The sequence below is a fragment of the Neomonachus schauinslandi genome, chromosome 8 (genome assembly GCF_002201575.2).
Source record: "Neomonachus schauinslandi chromosome 8, ASM220157v2, whole genome shotgun sequence".
NCBI lineage: Eukaryota > Metazoa > Chordata > Mammalia > Carnivora > Phocidae > Neomonachus > Neomonachus schauinslandi.
The window spans coordinates 85,933,164-85,959,949 of NC_058410.1; the positions used below are offsets into that span (position 1 = coordinate 85,933,164).

The 26,786-nt window shown below is 34.2% G+C and overlaps 1 protein-coding gene across 1 annotated transcript in view; it reads right to left on the minus strand.

Moving 5' to 3' along the window:
* COL19A1 (collagen type XIX alpha 1 chain) overlaps window positions 1-26,786 on the minus strand; it is a 313,602-nt gene that overhangs the window by 248,331 nt on the left and 38,485 nt on the right. Inside the window, exons 6-8 of the mRNA XM_021692008.1 lie at window positions 21,200-21,280; window positions 16,936-17,061; window positions 15,810-15,872 (exon numbers count right to left, since the gene is read on the minus strand). Of these exons, the coding sequence (XP_021547683.1) occupies window positions 15,810-15,872; window positions 16,936-17,061; window positions 21,200-21,280 (270 nt within the window). The remainder of the gene's footprint in view (window positions 1-15,809; window positions 15,873-16,935; window positions 17,062-21,199; window positions 21,281-26,786) is intronic.

Sequence of the window (26,786 nt, forward strand, 5' to 3'; positions counted from 1 at the left end):
TGCGTTTAGAATAACTGAATCATCAAACTGTTTTCTTTTAAAATTGTATCTATTTATCAAATACAGTAGTCCTATCCTTATCTACAGGGAATATCTTCCAAGACCTAAAACCACAGATAGTACCAAATCCTATATATACTGTGGTTTTTCCCTAAACATACATATCTATGACAAAGTTTAATTTATAAATTAGACACAGGAAGAGATTAACAATAATAACTAATAATAAAATAGAATAATTATAACAAGGTACTGTAACAAAGGTTATGTGAATAGGGTCTCTCTTTCTCAACATATCTTACTGTACTGTATTTGCCCCTCTTCTTGTGATGTTATGAGATGATAAAATGCCTACATTATGAGATGAAATGAATTGAATGACACAGGCATTGTGACGTAGCATTAGGATACTATTGACCTTCTGACCATATGTCCGAAGGAGGACCATCTGCTTCCAGATTGCAGTTGACCGCTGATAAGTGGGTACTACTATATTTATTCATAGATCAGGCACTGAGCTGTCACTTTTATGAATAATCTCATTTAATCCTTAAGACAAAGCTAAAAGTGGATACAATATAATGCCCATTTTAAAAAAGAAAAAACTTGGAAGAAACCAAGAGACATGCCCTAAAATTATAGACTGAGGATTTGAGCTGGGATTCAAACATAGGCAATCAAACTCTGGTTAGTCAATATCTGAATGGTACAATAATGATGGCTATCATTTACTGCATACCTACTCTGTGAGAAACAGAATTTTTCTTTTTTTGTGAAAGTTTTCTTAGTAAAATAAACATTTTAGGGATAAACTGTAGGTAATTAAGCAGACAGAAGACTGGTTTTAGCATAAATTAGGCTCCATATTTATTGACCTTTTCCTATCACATTATTAGGATTAAGATGACTAGAAAATAATTATTCCTGTTTTTTAAAAATATCCCCACTTCTCAAAGAATGTATCTGATACATGGCATACATAAGTGAAATAGAGAATGAGGTAACTTTTTGTTTGAAACACTCAAGTAATGAACACAAGCAGGCTTTGAGTGTTATGTTTGAAGGTAACACGGTGGGCAGGTTTTGCTCCCAGGGTCCAAACCCTCACTTCATTTTCCCACCACACACCACAAGGGTGTTGTGAACGTATGTGTGTGCGTGCACGTGTGTATAAGTGCAAGCACATGTGTGATCTTATGCATTAAGTGATTTAGTTCTCACGGAAATTAGGCCATCCAATTTACTCATCTTGACTGCCAGTGGTTTCTGTCCAACCAAGCTTACCAGAAGTCACCAGTGACTAATAACCTATAACACCTGCTACACTGGCTATATAAGATAGCTTTTCTGACATGAACTCCAAGCAGAAAATTTGCCAAGTCTCTTAGGCAAAATCCTAGCTGTGCTGAATGGATGTAAAGGGGACAGTTATTGGCTCGGTGTGTTGGCAGCAGAGCTGCACATATAAGGTTAGAATGCCTAGTGCAAGTTTGTATATGGTGATGAGTATTAGAATCACAAAAGAACATAATTAGATGCTCTAGTTCTTCATCCTCCATGAGTTTCCATATCCCATAAATAGATTTCATAATATAGTGTCGTTAAGTGTCCTATTTTTCTCCTGGGCCTCAGAAGAAACTAATACTTTGTTCAGGGCCTTGACTTAAAAAATTTACTGCTATCACCTAGCCAAACTTCAATGTGTAGGTTTATCTTAGAATAATAGGATTAATATGCACATCCCTTAATTTATTACAGTATCACACTAGATGTAAGTATAAAGTATAGCTGATGTACAAATTCTACTCTACACTGCTCGGAATATGCTTCACTCCATTAACATCAATCAACTTTCTAGTTTAAATATTAAACTTTAAAAAATTAAGAAAGCTTCACTTTGAGAATATTATACCTGAGCTATATGTTCAATGGCACTTTGCATATGTTCTTGTTCCAAGCGAGACAATTCATCTTTTTTAATTTTATCTTTAAACAGAACCCTTAAGCATTTCTAATTCCAAGAAAAAGAACCCCAAAGAATTACAAATGCTCAGAAGAAGAATCAAAGTTGAGCCTGTCTGGGTACTCTGGGAGATGCATACAAGTCACATTAAGCCAACTGTGGGAGATCCGGCTCTGCGAATACTGAATACTTTAAGAACTAATAATTTTCTTTGGAAATGTACTCAGAAAAATCAATCAAGTTATTTTCATCTTAAAAAAATACAAGTATTTTACTCCAAATATAAGTGCTCATCTTTACAACTATAATTTCAAAATTTTGAAGTTTTAAAAATTAAGAAAAATTGATATGTCCTTATTGGAGTGAAATATTTAAAACTTATTAACCATGCCATCCAATAACATAGCAGTTTTCTTGTTATTTTCATTCTGTATCTATTCATTAGAGTTATTTTAAATAAATGGTGACCTGTGGATTATGGAAGTGAGAAAAACACTCTTCAGGTGACATGTCTGCACTCAGGAGTGTTACATCCCTTTAACCGCCAAATGAAGTGACAAGTTAGAAGCAGACCTGGTGCCACCAGTGACTGTGACCTTGAGGATAGGCTATGGCCAAAGACTCATGATTCTATAGATACTGGAAGGGTACTGGCCGCTAAGGAGGGTCTGTGAGAATCCAAGAGCTCAGTGTAGCCTGATACTATATTCAACACCACTGGAAGCTGCATGAATTCTCTAATTGTCCTGCTTTCCCATAACTTAGTGTGTAAAATTATATGAATCTTACTTTACATCCCATAGTAAAGAAGTCCAATTATCTATAATCATTTTATAGAGTCCAAGTACTCCAGTGATTCTGTATTTGGCTTAAAAAAAAGTTCCCATATTCAAAGTAATTCCAAAAATCCCAATGATCCAAAATCCAAACAATCAGATTGTTATGATGTCTTTTAGGAAGAGGTTGGTGGAATGAGTGTTTGAAACAAATTTGGAACAGGGCCATCTGCTTAGGAGACAGATGACTGAGTAGTGTTCTCTAGGGGAAAAAGCATTTTGAAGAAATTAGACCTTTGAACAAGTGTTTGAAGGAACTTTCACTTATGATGAAGAGTCTGCAATTAATATCATCAGCAAGCTTAATTAAGCAAGAGGATAGTAGCCCAAATAAACATTAACTTGCAGCAAGGTATCATTCAACAAAGATTTTACTGAATCTAACATTTACACTACTACAGGATGAGTAAGGAATTTGCTAATTCCTAAATAATTCCTTAATTATTCATAATAGAATAATTCCTAAAAGAAAAAAAAAGAATTCCTAAAAGAAAAAAAGCAGCAGCAATGAAGCAGTCAGAAATCAGATACATTCAAGAAGGACTCAAAAAATATCTGCCCGATAATTTCTGAACCTCCTACCACTTCATCTTCAGTTACTCTTGCGACAACTGTAGGTTAATAACCACGGGGTAGAGGTGTTCTGGATAATGAGGCACAATGGACTCACTTGATAATTAGTGCAGCTAAAACAGCTACAGAAACCTATACGAAACTTATTTTAATGAAGAGCATTTTCTTAGCATCAGCAAGTGAAACTTTAATAATTCAGCAGGTTAAGTTATGTGTGTGTATGTATACACACATTTATGTATCATGAAAAACAGGACAAGTTAATTGCAGTTTATCTTTATAAATATAACAATTTTTAAAGTTTCTATAAAAACTGAACTTAAATATATGGAATGAATCAGTCACAGGAATAAAAGGCACAGCCTAGGGAATATACTCAGTGATATTGTAATAGCATGTGTGATGACAGATGGTAGCTGTACTTGTAGGTGAGCACAGCACAATGTATAGAGACGTTGAATCACTATGTTGTACACCTGAAATGAATGTAACATTGCATGTCAACTAGGGACGCCTGGGTGGCTCAGTCAGTTAAGCGTCTGCCTTTGGCTCAGGTCATGACCCCAGGGTCCTGGGATCCAGTCCTGCACTGGGCTCCTTGCTCAGCAGGGAGCCTGCTTCTTCCTCTGCCTGCCGCTCCCCCTGCTTGTGCTCTCTCTCTGATAATAAATAAATAAATAAATAAACAAACAAATAAATAAACTTTTAAAACATTGCATGTCAATTATACTCAAATAAAAAAACTTATAAAACAAAACTGAACTTAAATAAGATGCTGAACTGCAACAGTAACCTCTTGTGAGTAAATTGATCATGTAGAATTATCTTTACAATATTAGAAAAGACAATGTGAAAATCAACCATTTTATGAGATAAATAGCATATTTTTAACATTTTATCAATGGAATGAATATATTTCTTATATTTTTATTTATATCTCATGTGGTACTGTATTTTTAAATGTTTATTTAATTTATGTCTACAGTGAAATATGTATTAAAAGATATTAAAGCATACATAAAAGAGTGAAACTCAGAAGCCTTGGGGCTCTCAGAATGATGGGCAATGTTCTAGAGCAGGGGTCAGCAAGTTTTTTCTGCAAAGGACCAGACAGTAAATATTTTAGATTTTGCAGGCCCTATGACTTCTGCCACAATTACCTAACCCCTGCCACCTGGCACAAAAGCAGCCTAAGACAATAGGAAAACAAGTGAGTGTGGTTGTGCTCCAGCACAAAGTTATTTACAAAATCCTCCAGTTAGAGTTTTTGGCAGCCCTGCTGCAGTCATAGTTTGTTGACCCCTGAACTATCAGACTCGTTCTATATATTTTGTCTTCCTTCCTGGTACAACCTTTTACAACAGCCGCAAAGCTTAATCAAATAGCAGGAATTCCAGAGCACCAAATTCACCTTTAATACCACCTGAACCCTAAAATATAGAAATGCTCATTAGGAGGTTTTTTTCAAAGGTGTATTAAGTGCTAATGTCAAAGAGAATCTACCATTTCACAGAGAAGCTGCTTCTGCTTGCACCAGAGTGTTCCCTGAGTCCCTTCCTCATATTGTCTATAAGTCATTAAACTATACTTTTGACAATAAATTATCAAAAAGTTAATAAGTAATAAATATCAAAGTGCTAATCAAAACTAAAACTATGCATTCTCCACACAGATATATACAATTCAGCTTTATCATTTCTTTTATATTTATCAAAGGTAAGGAATGATTCTATCGCTTTTATTTTAACTAATACCTAATGCTTCCAATTCAAGTAAGTCATGAAATTTTAGACTCTAAGGTACCCATATTTGTTTCATTAATGTGCTTGATCTTCTATTATATCCTCTAGGAAAAATCCCACAGCTGGGTCAACCCAATTGTTGACTTCCCTGCTTTTCCATCTAAATGGGAAAAAAATATTCTCAATGAAGCTGATGTGTTACCGATATCTACCTTAATGGCTCTACCACAAATTCAGTCTAATAAATTTATCCTCGAAATGGTGGAAAATAATATCAACTTTTTGAATGAGTTTCTCTATCACTAATGTGTGATAGAGATTAAGAATATATCAGAATTTTATGAATATATAATGCCATTATTACACTGATATTGTATTTCATTTCAGATTTAAGGTACACAAGTAAATGTCAATTTCAAGTTCCTGTAGATTAGATGAGATTATATCAGGTTGGGTAAAATTGATATAAAAATAAAATTGATACAAAAATGGATACAAAACAAAATAAATAAAATATATTCAATATTAGATTAGAAAGGATAAAGAAATATTCTTTATTTCTTATACTGACATAGAAAGTCAAAAGTCAATATTAAATTCTACCTCTGAGAGCTTACTACTAAGGGAAGATATTCCTCCTTTCAAAAAATTTGAGAACATATTTTGATTCAATTACTTTTTATTGGTGTTGTGTGGCTACAGAATGAGCATGTGAGTAATGTCAGACTGAAAAGAAAATAAAGGAAAACTCACCAGTAATCTCTGAGTTAACACATTAGACTATTCAAAATGGAAACTTCCATATACTGAGATCCGAAGAAGGGGGTAGTGGAAAGGAATCAATACAAAAGTTTCTGACTAAAGAGTCAGGTAAGTTAACTTATTCCATTTTAAATTGTTTTAATTTTCTTTAGAAGTATGTCAGCAAAGCAATCATTTCACAAAGCCTATACTTTTTGGGAAATTAACTGGATATGTGGAAGATAATAATTCAAACATAAACTGGAAAATTATTCCCCAAATAGAGCTCAGACCTTAGGTTCAGGGACATTAAAATTGAACTGCTATTTTACGAAACTCTGACAAAGTTTCAACTTTGAAGTGGGTAAAGGTATTAGCCAGGGTCTTAAAGAACTGAGAAAGTAATGTGGTTGCTAAGTAATTAGGTTGCTAACTACATTTGCTAAAAAAAAAAAAAAGGAGGGGGAATTAAAAGATTCAGAAAACTAGAATAATCAAGTCTGAATGAAAGAAAAGTATTAACTGTTATTTCAAATAATGTCATCTAGAGTTTACTCTTGGACAAATGAGATGATTTGATTAGGTGATCTAATATAGAATACTGATCACACCTAGGTGTTCAAATCCATGCAGTGGTTGAATTTCAAACCATCTTACTCCATGAAGAGTGTCATCATTTTTATGAAAAGAAAAAAAAAGCAGTAAATCAGATTAATGAAGCATGGATGAGAACATAGGCAAGTAAAGATAAAAATTAAATTAAGCCCAAACTCGTTTTTTCCCAAATATTTCTGATTCTTTGTGGCTAATTAGCAATATGAAGCTAAAACTAATCAGGTCACTTTGTTTTTTAAAAGAAGAAGTATAGTATAGAGCAATAGTGAATAACAGTCCTTGATGATTTAGCATATCTAGCTCTTTCTCTGCAAATCGACTCTTTGCCCTGCTTGGCAAAGTTCCCTTGGCAATTGGGGCATCAAATTTATAGGTTCTAGAAACAGCTGAGTTGATGATTTAGACTTTCTGTCAGGTGTGGTGTTCATTCATTCATTCATTCAACTCCTATTATGTGCTGTTCTATGTATGCTGCTCACAAAATTCCTATTCTAGTGCGGGAGATAAATAGATGCATAACGCTAACAGATCAGGTGACACTAAAAATGCTAAGAAAGAAGACAGAAGTGGAATGGAGGGATGCTTTTAATATAAAGACTTAAGAATAGGCTTTCTATTTTAAAGTGATTTCTGAGAAAGAACCTAAATGGTGTGAAGGAGAGAGCCAAGTGGCTATCTAAGGAACTCCCAGGTATATGTACCTGTTATAAAGACCCTGGAGCAGGAGTGAACAGGGGGAGAGGGTAGGACACAATATAGAGAGTAGAGAGTGGGATAGGGAGAGCTCTACACACTATGTGGAGCCACGGAGAGAGCTTCAATGTTTATCTTGAGAGAGACAGGAAGGCATGGGTGGGTTTTGACCCAGGTGGGAAAGGATTTACTTAGATGATTATTCATTGTCAAACAGTGTTAGGAAGAGGAGACATAGATTTGAATGAAATACCTAAATCATTAAGTGACCTTTTCAAGAAATTAACTATCAATAACTTATTAATATTTACTACAAGTAGCACACAATCACACTTCAAGATTTTTATATACTAAAATATTTAATCAATTTCAAATTCTACGGGATTAGCTTACGAATGAAGATTAATTTGTTTTTGTCCAAGGCACATAAGAAACTAAACTCAAACTAAAAGGATTATTTCCACGTCTCCCTCAATATGTGAACAAGTATACTATGGATAGGAAAGCAGAGGAAACATATTTTTTCAGTACCTATTATGTGCTAGTTTCTGGCACTAATATCTTATATACATTTTATTGTATTCCCTCTTCACAATAAACCATTGACTAGGTATTATTAAGGATCACTTTCAAAGCAAGTAAGAGGTGGATGGGTTTCAATCTCAAGTGGTTCAGGCTCCAAAGAGGTTAGCCTTCTAATATACTGTCCTACATATACTGTCCTAAATATCCTTTCTCAGTCTTATAGACCAAAAGGAAAACCTTGAGAACATCTGGTTCCCTTAGTAATGCTGCACTTCTGATCATTTCACAAAATTAACTATTCAACACGACTCAGAGCAAAATGACTTTCAATCTTCAAGCTATGCAGACATTATTTTGTGCACCTACTCTAATAATGAAAATTATATAGCAGACTTAAACATAGAGGAAAGTCATCTTTATTTATTGCACATTAAAGTTGCAGGATCACACAGTACAATAAGAATAGGAACAGACTCATCATCAACTCCTTAAAATGAAACAATACATCTATGTTTATTACGAGTACCAGAAAGCTGAACACATTCATAGCCATAGTCATCTGAAGTCATAATTACACAGCAAGTGCTATGCTGGTTTAATCAAATGCTGGTGCTTGTATTGAAAAAAATGAAGATACCAATTAATTATTTGTCTTGTTTTGTAGATCATCAATTTATTTTAGCCCAGCTGTTTTTACCTTACCACTAGAATCACTTGCAATTATGAGTTTTGTGTAGTCTGGAAATTAAAACCAATGTTAATATTTAAAAACATATCTTAAATGGGAAGTTATATAATACACTGTAACCCTAAGGTACCTTTTTGTATATTTTATAGATTTGGAATACAATAAATTTGCTAATAATTATCATTTTTACTAATTCCTCCCTAGTCCTTTTCTACTGGTTTTCTTTCCTACAGAGGGAGGGAAGACTCCCTAAACAAATAATCACTAGATTATAAACTCAGTGAGATTAAGCCTAGTTTTCTCACTACTGCTATAGCTCCAAAACTTAGCACACTTTTTATTATAATAATAGGAACTCAATAAATAGTTGCTGATGAATTAATGAATAAAAGAAAAATTTAATTGATTTTAATAATTAAATTAACATTTAGATGTTAAAAGAGGCATCTACTGTATGATTAAAGAGTATGGAGGAAAGAATGAGTCTTTAAAAGACATATGCCCTAACAACAGAGTCTTAGTACCTAATCTTTAAAAAAAAAATCATTTAAAGGTGATTTAATGATTTTCTTAATATTTACTTAATGTTTTTTAAATGAGGCAGGGATATTTTTAAAGTATTTTACTCCTAAAACTGACATGTAAAAAAAAAAAACTGACATGTGAAATTTCTTCCTATGCCAGTAATCTTAAATTGATAGGACTGGTAAGTCAAAGAATGGGAAAGTCAAGTTAAAAAATGGTAATGTGTATCACATCACAATCACCAACAAGTAAGATAGATATGCGTTTTCAAAGTACTTTGTGTCAAACTTATGATGTAGATACAACTGATAGATGATATGCCCTCATTTACAGATGAGGGAAATGAAGCATGAAGAGACTGGGTGGCTTGGCCAAGCTCACACTGCTAACCTGAGAAGAGTTGGAATTAATCCAGATCTTTCTACTCTATGAGTCCTCTTAATTATGTTACCATGAGCATACCATTCTACCCATGCATGGTTCTCTCAGCTGCAAAATGAGGATAAAAATATTGGGTTGAAATTCTTGATGAAGTTATAAGGATAAAACAATATATGTCAAGTGGAAGTGCCATGATCAAAGAACACAAATAATACTGAAAAGCTTTTAAAATATAGAGCAACCTTCAAAATGCAAACTGGATTTGACATGTCTAGGTTCTGATCCCAGCTTGACCACTCACCTTGGGCAATAATTTAACTTCCCTAAACTTCAGTTTTGCTTTCTATAAAATAGTAATGCCAATACTTAATATGAAGAATTTTAAGAATCAAAAAGATAACATATCTAAATCACTCTTCCCAGTGTCTGGCACATGGTTAATACTCAATAAATACTAGCTATTGCTATAATGATTCATATATTTAGTTTGATTGAAGTAGTCCTTAGGACTAGATATTTTTTAGGTATTTTAAATTTCCATATAATGGCATTAAGCAAGGTTATCCCAAGTAATTTGATTTAAAGGGCAAAAATAAATGCTGCATCATACCTCAAAATTCTCTCAAACACCTGCTAAGGTGCCTAAAGTTCCCATGCAAGCTACAGTGGGCAGACCTTCCTTTGGGAGTCAAATGCCTATAAAGCCTTTGTTGAAGCTTGCTCTGCAACTTTAAAGGATCAGTCATTGCTCAGACATCAGTCTCCTACCTTTTAAAATAAGGAGCCCACTTAGATTATGTTGCTAATTTAGAACCATGGACTTCCAAGTTAAGGCATGAATGGAATTCAAATCTGTTTCACGTTGGAAAGGTGAAAAAATCAACTCCTAAGCTTAGCACAAATTAATTTACCTAGTTAGCTAACAACGATATGACATTAAAAAGTAGAAAATGGAACACTTATGTTTTGATATGGTAGGGAGAAGGGAAAGGCAAATCTCTAAGCATGGGATATTGCCTAATATTAGTCCAACAAAGGTGTGCTGTTTAGGATAAGGATTGAGAGCTAAGGAAGAATTTTCAGTGGGGACCCGTCAGCAGACAAGTCACAAGAAAAGTAATTTATAAGCCAATATCCCAAATAAACATAGATGCAAGAATCCTCAACCAAATACTAGCAAAATGAAATCAAGAATAAAGTGAAAGCATTATCCACCAGGATCAGAACATTCCATGCAAAAGGAACAAAATATATATTCTTCTCGAGTGCACATGGAACATTTTTTAAGATAGATCAAATGTGGGGCACCTGAGTGGCTCAGTTGGTAAGCCTTCAGCTCAGGTCATGATACTAGGGTCCTGGGATCAAGCCCCACATCAGGCTCCCTGCTTAGCAGGGAGGCTGCTTCTCCCTCTCCTCCCTGCTCCTGCTCTCTCTCTTGCTAGCTCTGTTGCTATCTCTGTCTCTCTCTCAAATAAATAAATAAAATCTTTAAAAAAAAGATCAAATGTTAGGCCACAAAACCAATCTTAATAAATTTAAGAAATTGTTTGTATTTCCCTGATGACGAGTATTTACCAAAAGGATACAAAAATACTGATTCAAAGAGGTTCATGCACCCCCATGTTTATAGCAGCATTATCAACAACAGCCAAATTATGGAAAGAGCCCAAAGGTCCATCGATTGATGAATGGATAACGAAGATGTGGTACACACACACACACACACACACACACACACACACACACACACACTGGAATATTACTCAGCCATTATAAAGAATGAACCCTTGCCATTTGCAATGATGTGGATGGAGCTAGAGTGCACTATGCTAAGTGAAATAAGTTGGTCAGAGAAAGACAAAGACTATATGATTTCATTCATATGTAGAATTTAAGAAACAAAACAGATGAACATAGGGGAATGAAAAAAAAGAGAGAGAAGCAAACCATAAGACACTCCTAACTACAGAGAACAAACTGAGGGTTGATGGAGGGAGGAAGGTTCAGGATGGGCTAAATGGGCTACGTGGGTGATGAGTACTAAGGAGGTCACTTGTTGTGATGAGCACTGGGTGTTATATATAAGTGATGAATCACTGAATTCTACTCCTGAAACCAATATTACCCTATATGTTAACTTACTAGAATGTAAATAGAAACTTAAAACAAACAAACAAAATTAAGAAACTGAAATCATACCAAGCATCTCTGTCAACAACAATGGTATGAAACTTGAAATCAGTTACATGAAAATAACTGGAAAATTCACAAATAAGTGGACATTAAACAATATGCTATTGAATAATCAATAGATCAAAGAAAAATCACGAGAAATAAAAAATACCTGAGACAAATGAAAATGTAAATATAGCATATCAAATTGTGTGATACAGCAAAAGCAATTCTAAGAGGGAAGTTCATAGTGATAAGTGACTATTCTACCACAAGTAACAAGAAAAGTCTCAAACAAGCAACCTAACTTTACACCTCAAGGAACTAGAGAAAAACAAACAAACAAACAAACAAACCACCAAACCGCAAAGTTGGTAGAAGGAAAGAAATAAGAGTACTGCAGAAATAAATTAAGTAGAGACTAAAAACATAATAGAGGTCAATGAAACTAAGAGGTGGTTCTTTGAAAGAGAAATAAAATTGACAACTCTTAAGTAGACTCATCAAGAAAAAAAGGAGGACTCAAATAAAATAAAAATGAAAAAGAAGTTAATCTAAATACCATAGGACTATAAGGGACCATGAGACTACTATGAACAATGATATGTCAACAAATTGGACAACCTAGAAGAAATGGATACATTCCTAGAAACATACCTCCTACCAAGAATGAATCATAATAAACAGAAAATCTGAGCAGACTAATAATAATGAGATTGAATCATTAATCAAAAATATCCCAATAAACAAAATTACAGGACCAGAGAGCTTCACTGGTGAATTTTACCAAACATCCAAAGAAGAATTAATATCAATCCTTCTCAAACTCTTCCAAAAAATAGAATAATAGAGAACTCTTCCAAACCCATTTTATGAGGCCAACATTACCCCGATATTAAAACTAGACAAGTATGCCACAAATAAAGAAAATTACAGGCTAATATCCCTGATGAACATAGATGAAAAAATTCTCACAAAATATTAGCAAACAGAATTCAACAATTTATTAAAATATCATACACCATGTTCAGGCATGTAAGAATGGTTCAATATGATATATCACATTAATGAAATGAAGGATAAAAATCATATGTTCATCTCAGTAGATGCAGGAAAAGTATTTGAAAAAATTCAACATTCATATACGATAAAAGCTCTCAACAGTGTGTATAGAGGGAAAGTACCTCAACATAATAATGTCTACATATGAAATGCCCACAGCTAACATCTTACTCAATGGTGAAAAGCTGAAAGTCTTTCCTCCAAGATCAGGAATAAGAAAAGGATGCCCAATCCCATCACTACTATTCAACATAGTATTGGCAGTCCTAGCCAAAACAATAGGCATGAAAAAGAAAGAAAAGGCACCCAGATTGGAAAGGGATAAGTTAAACTGTCACTATTTGCAGATGACATGATTTTATATATAGAAAACCATAAAGACTCCATCAAAAAACTATTAGAACGAATTAACAAACTCAGTAGGGTTGCAGAGTACAAAATCAAGACACAAAAATCTGTTGTGTTTCTATACACTAATAGTGAACTATGAGAAAGAGAAATAAAAAAATCTTAATTATAATTGCATCAAAAGGAATAAAATTCCTAGGAATAAATTTAACCAAGGAGGTGAAATACATGTATATTGAAAACTATAAGACATTAATAAAAGAAATTGAAGACACAAATGGAAAGATATTCTATGCTCATGGATTAGAAGAATCAATATTGTTCAAATATCCACACTACCCAAAGCAAACTATAGATACAGTGCAATCCCTAACAAAATGACATTTTTCAAAGAAATAGAAGAAATCATTCTAAAATTTGTATGGAACCACAAAAAACCTCAGTAGCCAAAACAATCTTGAGAAAGAAGAACAAAGGTGGAGGCATCATGCTCCCTGATTTCAAACTATATCACAAAGCTATAGTAATTAAAACAGAATATTGGCAACAAAACAGACACATAGACCAATGGAACAGTATAGAGAAACAATAATTAAACCCATACATAAATGGTCAATTAATTTTTGACAAAGGAGTCAACAATATACAATGAGGAAATGACTGTCTCTCCAATAAATGGTGTTGAGAAAACTGAACAGCCATATCCAAAAGAATAAAATTTGACCACTATCTTACATTATGTTACACAATTAATTCAAAATAGATTAAAGACCTGAATATAAGATCTGAAACCATAAAACTCCTAGAAGAAAACATAGGCACTAAGCTCCTTGACATAGGTCTTTGTGATCATTTTTAAATCGGACACCAAAAGGAAAAATAAACAAGTTGAACTATAGCATACTAAAAAGCTTCTGCACAGCAAAGGAAATCATCCAGAAATGAAAAGACAATATACTGAATGGAAAAAAATATATGTAAATCACATATCTGATAAGGGGCTAATATCCAAGATATATAAAGAACTCATACAATTCAATTGCAAGAAAATTGAAAATCCAATTAAAAAATGGGCAGAAGACCTGAATAGATATCTTTTTCAAAGAATACATATAGATGACTAACTGGTACATGAAAAGATGCTCAACATCATTAATCTTCAAGGAAATAACAAATCAAAACTATAATGAGATATCACCTCACATCTGTTAGAACAACTATCATTAAAAATATAAGCAATAACAAATGTTCATGAGGATGTGGAGAGAGAGAAACCTTCAGCACTGTTGGTGGGAATGTAAACTGTACAGCCATTATGGAAAACAGTATGGACATTCTCCAAAAAATTAATCTAGCAATTCCACTTGTGAGTATCTGAAGAAAATAAAAACATTGACTTGAAAAGATATATGCACCTCCACATTATTTGCAGCATTATCTACAGTAGCCAAGGTATGGGAATAATTTAAGTGTCCATCAATGAATGAATGGATAAAGGAGATGTGATACACATACATGCACACACACATACACACATACACACACTGGAATATTATTCAGCCATAAAAAAGAATAAAATCTTGCCATTTATGATAACATGGATGGACCTCAAAAGCATTAATAGTATGTGAAATAAGCCAGACAGTGAAAGACCAATACTATATTATCTCTCTTATATGTGGAGGGAAGAAAAGAAAGAAAGAGAGAGAGAGAGGGAGGAAGAGGGAGAGAGGGAAGGAGAGAGGGAGGGGCATAGGGAGAGAGGTAAGGAGAGAAGGAAGAATAGAGGGAGGAAGAGAGGGAGGGAGAGAGGGAGGAAGAGAAGAGAAGACAAGAGAAGACAAGAGAAGAGAAGAGAAAGAAAGAGAAAAGAAAGAATAAAAAAAGAAAATCAAGCTCATAGATACAGAGAACAGATTGGTGGTTGCCAGAGGTAGGGAGTGGAGGTTGGAGAAATGGGTGAAGGGGGTAAAATTTTATTTATAAATAAAATAAATAGATAAATAAGCAAACAAATGATAGGAAGCTAAAAAAGAATCTGTGGGGATCCATCAGCACACAAGAGAAATAAGAGTTGAAGTATTTGGAAAACAGAATGCTAGAGAAGTCTAGGGCACAACTAAAAAATAAAGTTTCTTGCTTCACAATTGTGCTTAAAGTTTATAGATACAAAGATTTGGGTTTCCACATCTTTGCAAATTTTAGTTCCTATAGGAACTCAAAAGCAGATTTGAATGCTGATATAGTCTTTCTTATTTCAGCCATCAGCATTTAAATATAGTCCTTAATAGCCTTTAATGGAAATGTGCATTTGTATGGGACATAGAGATATGAAATGGATTTTTAAATTTTATTTTATTATGTTATGTTAATCACTATACATTACATCATTAGTTTTTGATGTAGTGTTCCATGATTCATTGTTTGCGTATAACACCCAGTGCTTCATTCAATACGTGCCCTCTTTAATACCCATCATCCAGACTAACCCATCCCCCACCCCTCCCCTCTAGAACCCTCAGTTTTTTTCTCAGAGTCCATAGTCTCTCATGGTTCATCTCCACCTCTGATTTCCCCCCCTTCATTTTTCCCTTCCTGCTATCTTCTTCTTCTTCTTTTTTTTTTTTTTTTTGTATTTTTGTTTGTATTATTTGTTTCAGAGGTACAGGTCTGTGATTCAACAGTCTTACACAATTCACAGCGCTCACCATAGCCCATACCCTCCGCAATGTCTATTACCCCAGCCACCCCATCCCTCCCACCCCCACCACTCCAGCAACCCTCAGTTTGTTTCCTACGATTAAGAATGCCTCATATCAGTGAGGTCATATGATACATGTCTTTCTCTGATTGACTTATTTCGCTCAGCATAAATGCATGCATTTTTAAGTCACTTTTGAACAAATCCACTTTCATCCTGACAGTGTTTTGAAGTATCTTACCTGTTCTCCTTTATCCCCTTTCTGACCAGGTGAGCCTGGAGTTCCTGGCAATCCTGCTTCTCCCTGAGCAAAAATTAATTTTGTGTTATCAAACATTCTGTCACATTGAGCTAAAGTTTATAAATATGAAGGTGACCACAGTAGGATAAAGCTTTACTCTCCTCTGAGCTGATGTTGGTCCCGCCACTATAATGCCCTTCCCTTGCTCAGGAGGCTCAGTAATCTCCCTCTTCCAAATACCATCTCCTCCATGAGACTTTCCATGGCCTGGGACACGTGATGCTCCTCTATGCCCCTAGCACCTTGTACTTGCCTTTCTCGTGGAGCGTATGATATAGTATTGGTCGCTAGAAGAAATGTAAGGTTCCTCTAAACTTTTACCTCACCCCTGTATCTACTCGTCCAGCCAGGCGTAAAGTGGTAGCTGAATGTGTTGTCTCTAACAGCATGTAGTAAGTCGCAGTACTAAGGAATATTCTGCTCTAGGAACCAGGGCCAGTTTTTTCTTTTCCTCTTTCCTTTCCTCAGGTATGGGCATAGAGGAAAACCACATCAAGAAATCACTAAGCCTCCTTGTAGCACAGCCTCGTGACTACCATTAACATTCATAAAAGAAGTTCATGTAGGTCCATGGGACCACTCTTCCTGACCAGGGGACCATACTGGTACAAGTGAAGCAAATTCTTTAAGTAATATCTCTGCCTATTTCCTATAGTATCAGTACACAACAAAGAAATATCATATAGAGTACCTCTGTGTATGTGTTAAAGAGCAGGCACTGTTTTCTTCAACTGTGAATTCCCAGAACGGAAGCCTATTCCCGGCACATGCTAAGTACTCAATATTTGTCTGTTGGACAGGTGGATCTCCCCTTTACTTTCTACCCATTATATTTCACAGCCTGGAAAGATAATCTGATGGCTTTAGAACTATCCAGGAAAAAAATCCAGGAAATCCTATCCCCAATTCCCTTCTCTTAATCTACCCCAGTGATGGAGTGGCTTATGTATTTGATTCAACTAGCACTAAAGGTCAAGACACATTCTGTGCACCGGGGCCACATCCAAGGGGCTGGGCTCAATCTGTGTAGTGGCTTTTCAGTGGGCCTAGACTGAAACTAGCAAACCTTGTTTGGAATGCACTGGCACTGGTCTTGAAGCTCCTGCTTTGCTGGGAGATAGGCAGACATTTTACTGGCGTGAGCAGGTAACAGTGATGATGCAGTACTTCCATAGCCATTCTGCTCTGGACACTAAAATCCAGAAAAATGAATACGGTCAATTCCAAACATTCTAACATCCCAAATACTGGCTCCCACCACACTAGGGATGACATAACTTGCCTGTAAGAACTGCCTTCTAATTAGCCAGAAGTTGACACTGGTATGTGAAAGTTTATAATACCTTTGCTCTTTCACTAGGCCCCCGGTGTGTTTTATTACACCGACAACATGCTAAAAATGTGCTAAAATGTTGGTTTGTTGAGGAGGCCTAAAACTATTATAAATGACTTTATGATGAGTACAGTAATATCAAACAATAACTGCCTTGTTACAATAAAATAGTTATACATATTACATCCGTGTACGTGTTTGTGGAACAAAAATTTAAAATAAAAACAAGCAACGTGAACTTTTAGAACCTTGTTTACTCCAAGATGATTGTAAAGGCATGTAAAACTAGAAAATAAATTCTTTTTACACTCTAGGATGATATAGATTTAATTAAAGTATATATTAGTCTTGGTCTTTAAAGTCCATTGTCCTTTAAAGTTATTAAAATGTCTCCATTGTAAAAGACAAGCGGTGAATTTTATACTTAAGCAGTGGGTTCAGAACATGTGGGATAACATGAAGTGAAACTTAGTTACAAAGCAATGAACTTTTTTTCTCTGAAAAATAAATCCAGACGGGGAGGATAAATAAATGCATCCCTTCCTCTCCACATCATTTACCAGGCTCCTCACCCCGGTCTGTAACTGTGAATTTGTAATTTTATAAATTTGCAATTTCATAACTCTGAATTTTCAAGTTAGGGGAAAGAGTTCAGACATTACTTTGTATGCTACAAATCATATAGGCTTGGAAAAGTATTGTCAGGATACAAAACTAAAAGATTATCAGTGGTTATTTATTATGGTGAGACTACCATTGATAATTACTTCCTTCTTTGAATTTGGCTGTATTTTCCAAGTTTTCTATAATAGACATATGTAATTTTCTTTAAAGATTTTATTTATTTATTTGACAGAGAGAGAGCACAAGCAGGGGGAGCAGCAGAGGGAGAGGGAGAAGCATGCTCCCCGCCGAGTAGAGAGCTCGACGTGGGGCTTGATCCCAGGACCCTGGGATCATGACCTGAGCCGAAAGCAGATGCTTAACTGACTGAGCCACCCAGGCACCCCAACATACATAATTTTTAAAACAAAAAACTCTTTTGAAAAAAATGGGTAGCACTCTAATGCTTGTGAAAACAACAAAACTGTAAGAAAAATAACACCCAGAAGCATTGGGACTAGTTTTCTGTGTCCACCCCTAGGTCTATCACAATTACTCTCTCCAGATTTAATAATTAGCTATTCTGTTATCTTAGTAAATTTCCAAGTCCACAAGTCTAAAAGTCATATTAGAATGAAACATGATTATCAACAGAATAGTCCATTTATTTCATATGATTTGATATGATTTTCCAGAGACTTCCTGCTCTACCAGTTACCACTTAGATGACCAAGACCCAATTTGAGTTCATAATTTTGGTCTGGATAAATAATTTACTATATTAAATTGGGGATTTAAATGACTTTAAAAGTATGTCTCAGGATTCACTATAAAACTTTCCACACTCTCCAAAAAGTGCCTAAAGGGAACATAAAAATGTACAAAGTAAGGACTCTTCCCTTCATAAAACCTCTGGTTTTGATTTGACGCATATTTAGTTAATTGGCCCTACAAATTTTAATCACATTTCTCATTTATTTTCAACAAATGTTGCTGATTTTCTTCTTCTGTCTATGTCTGTAGTCATGAAACTTTACAGAAATAGAAAATCTAATTAATAGAAGAAAGGAAGTATATTTCAGATGATCTTGAATGAATTTCACCCTTGACCATGCTATAAAATATTAATTACAAAAAGCATGTCTAATTTGAAATTCCAGGATAAAATTAAATTTTTAAACAAGCACATTAAAATTTTCTGAATTCAACACTCTTTCAAAAAAAAGTTGGTGTCAGAATTATAACAGATGCACTTAAATGGTTTTTATATAATTATTTATCTTTCAAACTATACACTTCCATTTGTAAAATGTAGCATGTTTCTATTTTCTGCTACTCATTAACAGAATGGCGATGTCCCTTCAAATAATTATCAGCAGGAAAATAAGCAGGCTTTTGTTATTTTTTCCTATAGTCAAAGATGAATTCCTACCTTATTTTCCACAATTTTACTCCTAAACAATCTTTTTAAGATATGATTAATTTTTCTTCCATAATTTGTGAGGTTATGTTATTGCTTTTAATAATCCAACCACTCCATCAAATCTATCACTTATACTTCCTTAAATGGTTTTCTCATAACTTGAATTGAAAATATCTATTATGTGATGATACAGAGTAAAAACTACTGGTCAAAAATACAGTATTTAGATATATCAAAACATTGTTATGTTACTTTCAACCGGGAAAAGTTATTATTTTAAGAGCTCTTACATCCTAAGGGAATAATTAATTTAAAAAATAAACTTTTGGAGAATTAACATTTTCAAAATTTAAATATGTGGCTCCAGGAAGTCTAGGTATTTCAAGTCTGTAGATTGGCATTATAAATTATCTTTTTAGATATTTATAGAAAGACATTTGGCTGGCTTTCATTTTACTTGGAATGAGAGCCATAAACTGGGTTGGCGATATGCTGTATAAAACCAAGTTACATAAGCAAAACAAATAATTTTGAAAAACTTAGCTATGCTTTGAATCAGTCACATTATTATTCTACTACCCACAGTGAGTGACAGAAGTTAAAAATATTTTTGAATTACTGAACTATCAATAAAATTTTCATATTGGATGGCAAGTATAGAACTTCTGGGAAATCTAAAATGCAAAGAAAAACATTTTCACCTTTTACTTTTACTTTTCATATGTTCTTTCTGTAAGATTTTATCGAGTTAGTCCCTTTTAAACACCTTTTTGTACCATCTACCTCCTTTAATAGTTGATAAGTCAACAAGTCAAGAAACAATGTTTTGACTATCTTCTACAAACAAAGCACTAGGAATTAAAAAGAAGAGCATGAAAGTATAACTCCCCTCAATGAGTTTAAAATGCAGTTGAATAAATTAAAAACAAATACAACTATATCTAATAATATAAGATAGCACACATGACCATTATAATGAGAGATAAAAAAAGTACTGAATTTTTTTAAATGGAAGATTGGTATAAGAAAGCAACAGTTGGACAGTTAGGTTGGGAATATTAAGAATGGAAGCTAAGTAATTGAGTTTATGTTTTGTTGCCAAAAGGGAATGACCAAAGGCTTTGAGAAAGAGATGAATAGAAGGCAGGGAACATGCCTTATTCATGTCTGTTATTGCCTTGTTCTTTAGCACAATGTCTAGAAGATCAATGTTTTTGAATAATTAATGTTTAGTGAGAAAAAATAAATGCATATACAAAGCAATGATTCAGAGACTTACTCTGGTTACGCTGGAAAGAAAAAGGTCTAGAGACGGGGAAGGCAGTTGACATGATAATGCAACAATCCAGGCATGTGATAAAGGTGGACCAGGTCAGTAACAGGGAAAAGGAAGATGAAAAATCTATCAGAGGGTGCCTGGGTGGCTCAGTCGGTTAAATGTCTGCCTTTGGCTCAGGTCATGATCCCAGGGTCCTGGGATCAAGCTCCACATCGGGCTCCCTGCTCAGTGTGGAGCCTGCTTGTCCCTCTCCCTCTGCCCCTCCCCTTTGTGTATTCTCTCTCTCTCTCAAATAAATAAAGTCTTTAAAAAAAACCTATCACAAAAGAAAACTATCCAGGATGGAGAAGAGGAAAATGAGTAAGAATAAGGTATGATGACAGATTTAAAAATCTCTGCTGCTGGAAAATAATGACGCTACTGTCAGAACACAGTTTAGGGAGAAAGTCATAAATTCTCTCTTATTTATGCTGAGTCCAAAGTGAGGACATACCATTCCCAAAGTTCAACACAAAACACTGGGATTCAAATTGTGTAAAGAAACTATGTGAGAGCGCTATGAGGGGTCTCTTACTTGGAACAAATTACTCACCTGGCTTCACAGAAGATATTCAGTGCTGTCCTACATTTGCATTCTACAGACTAGGCAACTGGCATTCTATATTCTTCACAAGCCGAAAAAATTAACTTACCTTAGTATCTGATATTTCGCAACATGTTTCTTGAGCTAGGAAGTTTGAGTTACAGTAGATTTTAAATTGGTGAAGTTCAATCTATTAAAAAAGTAGTAATAAGACACATCATTAGTTTTCTTGAAAGTCACATTTAGGCACTTAAGAACTGTGGTAATTTAACTGGAAAGATAAAAGAAGCTAATACAAATAAATTATTGGTAGATATTTTAATGCTTTTATTTAATTTAGGATTCATGATTTTATGGACCATTTGAAAAAGAGACATGGGTTCAATTATTGAGATAGATCTCTAGATAAAGGAAATCAGGTAATGAAAGCAACTGCAAATCTTCGCTACTTGATTCATACAAAAAAGAAGTATTTAATTAAAGAGAGGTATTGTTACACATTAGAAGAAAGTATGCCCACAAAATGAGAAATATTTCAAAGTAAAAAACTGTGGAGAAAAAGTAAAGTCAAAGGTATGAACACACGATGGAAAAGGCTTTCCCAGTAGTTCCAGAGCTCTTATTTGAAGCACTGAAACAGATGCTCACTTCTCAATAAAAGGGAAAAAAAAAAGTATTTAGTTTTCATCTATATTTCATGGATTCTGTCGGATTATCTATGGATTTTATACTATATTGGGATAACCCTGAGCAATACTCACAATCTTTTTACAAAAATAATCAATTCCTTCTATTTGCTTAGCAGATTCATATTTTTTGGCATTGGATGTGAAATAAAAAGTAGTTCAAAAAAAGTGCAATCATGCCATTAAATGCAAGATCAAGCAACCATGTGAGAAATAAATACTACAGACCATTTAAAAAAATTAAATAGGATATATGTGTAAATTGGCTATTTTAAGTTACTTTATGGTTGCAAATTTAATAATTTAATTAATTCATCGTACAATGATGTCATATATCACATAGGTCAGGAACAACCTCTTCCCTCTCCCCTCTCCTCCTCCTGCCTGCCCTTCTCTCTTTGCCTCTCTCCACCTCTTCCTCTGTCTCCCAGTATTACAGAGCTAGATAATGTATTACTTTGATGTCAATAAGTATGTTCTATAGAAAGATCCAACTGTTGTATTACAATAATTAATCCTACCATAATGGAAAGCAGATATCTTCAGTGAGTTCTGAAACTCTACCCACCACCAAAAAAAGCAAAAAAGGCAAAAAAAAAAAAAAAAAGGCTGTAACTATTACTCTACAGTGTACTGAGATGAACAAAATCAATTCAGCTCATAGAAAGCGTTAAGAAATCTTCTGAATTCATGAGACATCTTCTGAATTCATGAGCAGCCTAAGATTTGCAGCCAATGTGAAATTCTGAGATAAAATGAAACTTATTTATTTTCTATAACTTTTTGCAAGATATTGAAGTTAACTTTTGTTTATAAAATTTAAATACACTGTCCTACATAGTCGAATGCAACACCACATAGTAACATATCCATTATGTAGAATGAAGAATGGGGACTCCAATTAATGAATATTCTTCTTAACGAAAACTAATTTAACATCATCATTGTTACCAAAATAGCCAGTAAATATTAAAATTTGATTATATACCATCCATTGTACTAGGCCCTTTATATGAATTATTTTAGTTAACTGAAGATAGATGATCAATTTTTGATGGATCAGCAACTAATCAAGTACCATGACATTGAAACTACAATCCTAGTTTAATGATGCTTTCTTATTCATTAGTTACTCTGGAATCCTTCACTGACACAGTGCTTTATGAGGACAATGTTTAGGGCTAAGTCTATACTGGCTCTTGTCATACAGAATTTGTTAAAAAAAATCCTTTTTATCAGTTTTGTCACCTATTTCTTTCTCACAAAAGTAACTAGGTAGTATACATAAAATAAATTATTAGAATTTTTTTCAATAACATACATCCAGAGTAAATAAAACATTTTCAAATTACAACAGATCTTATGAATCATAGAGCTTGCATGGAGATGATGAAAAATTAGTCTACTTAAACTTTTAGTAGGACCAAGAATCTTTATAGAATAAAATATGTATTTTATTTGCTTAACTCAAACACTATCTCATAAATAAGCTGCATTATAATATGGCTTTAATTTTTTTAATTTTTGTCTTTTTTTCATTTATTTTTTTTAAATTTAATTCTAGTATAGTTAACATACAGTGTTGTATTAGTTTCAGATGTACAATATAGTAATTCAACAATTCTATACCTTACTCAATGTTCATCATGATAAATGTACTATTAATGCCCTTCACCTATTTCACTTATCACCAACCCACCTCGCCTCTGATAACTATCTGTTTCTTCTCTATAGTTAAGAGTCTGTTTCTTAGTTTGTCTCTTTTTTTCTTTATTTGTTTTGTTTCTTAAATTTTACATATGAGTAAGATCATATGGTATTTGTCTTCCTCTGACTGACTTATTCCACTTGGCATTATACTCTCTAGATCCATCCATGTTGTAGTGAATGCCAAGATTTCATTCTTTTTTATGGCTGAGTAATATTTCATTATATATATAGTTCCTATATAATATATGTATATTATATATAAATATAATTTATAATATATACTATATATTATAAAATAATTATATATATTATATATTAGTTACATACATATATATTAGTTCCCTTAATTTTTTAAAGAACCTCCATACTGTTTTCCTCAGTGGCTGCATGAGTTTGCATTTCCACCAACAGTGTACAGGGGTTCCTTTTTCTTGGCATCCTCACCAACACATGTGGTTTCTTGTGTTTTTTTAATTTAGTGATTCTGACAGGTGTGAAGTGATATCGCATTGTGGTTTTGATTTGCATTTCCCTGATGATGAGTGCTGTTGAGCAAATTTTCATGTGTCTGTTGGCCATCTGTATGTCTTCTTTGGAGAAAAGTCTGTTTGTGTCTTCTGCCCATTTTTTTTAAATTGGATTATTTGGTTTTGGGGTGTTGAGTCTGATAAGTTCTTTATATATTTTGGATACTAACCCTTTATCAGATATGTCATTTGCAAATATCTACTCACATTTAGTAGGCTGTCTTTGAGTTTTGTTGATGGTTTCCTTTGCTGTGCAAAAGCTTTTTTTTTTTTTTTTATGAAATCCCAATAGTTTATTTTTGCTTCTGTTTCTCTCTCTTCAGAAGACCTATCTAGAAAAAAGTTGCTACAGAAGAAGAAATTACTGCCTGTGCTCTCTTCTAGGATTTTTATTGTTTTAGGTCTCACATTTAGATCCTAATCCATTTTTAGCTTATTTTTATGTATGGTTTAAGAAAGTGGTTCAATTTCATTCTTTTGCCTGTGGCTGTCCAGTTTTCCCAACACCATTTGTTGAAGAGGTTGTCTTTTTCTCTTTGCATATTCTTGCCTCTTTGTTGAAGATTAATTGCCCATATAATTGTGGGTTTATTTCTGGGCTTTCTATTCTATTCTATTGATCTATGTCTCTGTTTTTGTGCCAGTACCAAACTTTTTTTATTACTACAGCTTTGTAGTATATCTTGAAACCTGGGATTGTGATAACCTCCAGTTTTAGTCTTCTTTTTCAGGATTGTTTTGGGTAGTCAGGGACTTTTGTGTTTCCACACAAATTTTAAGATTATTTGTTCTAGTTCTGTTAAAAATGTTATTGGTATTTTGACAGGGATTGCATTAAATCTGCAGATTGCTTTCGGTAGTATGGAAATTTTAAAAATATGCATTCTCCCAATCCATGACCATGGAATATCTTTCCATTCATTTGGATCATCTTCAATTTCTTTCATCAATGTTTTATAGTCTTCAGAGTTCAGGTCTTTCACCTTCTTGCTTAAGTTGATTCCTAGGAATTTTATTATTTTGGTGCCATTGTAAATGGGGTTGTTTTCTTAATTTCTCTATCGGCTACTTCATTATTTACATACAGAAATGCAACGGATTTCCATATCTATTTTGCATCCTGTAACCATACTGAATTCATTTATCAGTTCTAGCAGATTCTTGGTGGAGTGGTTGGGGTTTTCTATATGGAGTATCATGTCATCTGCAAATAGTGAATGTTTTACTTCTTCCTTACCAATTTGGATGCCTTTTATTCTTTTTTCTTGTCTGATTGCTGTGGCTAGGACTTCCAGAACTATGTTGATAAAAGTGGTGAGAGTAGACAGCTTTGTGTTGTTCCTGAGATTAGAGGAAAAGCTCTCAGTTTTTCACCATTAAGCATGAAGTACAAGGTGAGTTTGTCATATATGGCCTTTATTATGTTGAGGTATGTTCCTTCTAAACCTACTTTGTTGAGGGTTTTTATCATGAACGGATGTTGTACTTTGCCATGCTTTTTCTGCATCTATTAAAATGATCATGTTTTTTATCCTTTCTATTGTTGATGTGATGTATCACATTGATTGATTTGCAAATATTGAACCACCCTTGTATCCCAGGTATAAATCCCACTTGATTGTGGTGAATGATTTTGAGGATTTTTCTATTTATGTTCATCAGAGATATTGGCCTGTAATTCTCTTTTTTTAATTTTTTAAATTTAAATTCAATTAGCCAACATATGTACATCACTAGTTTTTGATGTAGTGTTCAATGATTCATTAGTTGCATATAACACCCAGTGCTCATCACATCATGTGCCCTCCTAAATGCCTATCACCCACTTACCCCATCCCCCCCACCTCCCTTTCGCAACCCTCAGTTTGTTTCCCTCTCTGATTTCTTCCCATTCAGTTTTCCCTCCCTTCCCCTATGATCCTCCGTGCTATTCCTTATATTCCACATATGAGTGAAACCATATGAAAATTGTCTTTCTCTGATTGACTTATTTCACTTAGCATAATACCCTCCAGTTTCATCCATGTTGATGTAAATGGTAGGTATTCATCCTTTCTGATGGCTGAGTAATATTCCATTGTATATATGAACCACATCTTTATCCATTCATCTGTTGAAGGACATCTTAGCTCCCTCCACAGTTTGGCTATTGTGGACATTGCTGCTATGAACATTAGGATGCATGTGCCCCTTCTTTTCACTGTATCTGTATCTTTGGGGTAAATACCCAGTGGTGCAATTCCTGGATCATAGAGTAGCTCTGTTTTTAACGTCTTGAGGAACCTCCATACTGTTTTCTAGAGTGGCTGTACCAGCTTGCATTCCCACTAACAGTGTAAGAGGGTTCCCCTTTCTTCACATCCTCACCAACATTTGTTGTTCCCTGTCTTGTTAATTTTAGCCATTCTAGCTGGTATAAGGTGGTATCTCATTGTGGTTTTGATTTGTATTTCCCTGATGGCAAGTGATGTGGAGCATTTTTTCATGTGTCTGTTGGCCACTTGGATGTCTTCTTTGGAGAAGTGTCTGCTCATGTCTTCTGCCCATTTCTTGATTGGATTATTTGTTTTTTGGGTGTTGAGTTTGATAAGTTCTTTATAGATCTTGGATAACTGGCCCTTTATCTGTTATGTCATTTGCAAATATCTTCTCCCATTCCATAGGTTGCCTTTAAGTTTTGTTGACTGTTCCTTTGCTGTGCAGAAGCTTCTTATTTTGATGAAGTCCCAATAGTTCATTTTTGCTCTTGTTTCCCTTACCTTTAGAGATGTGT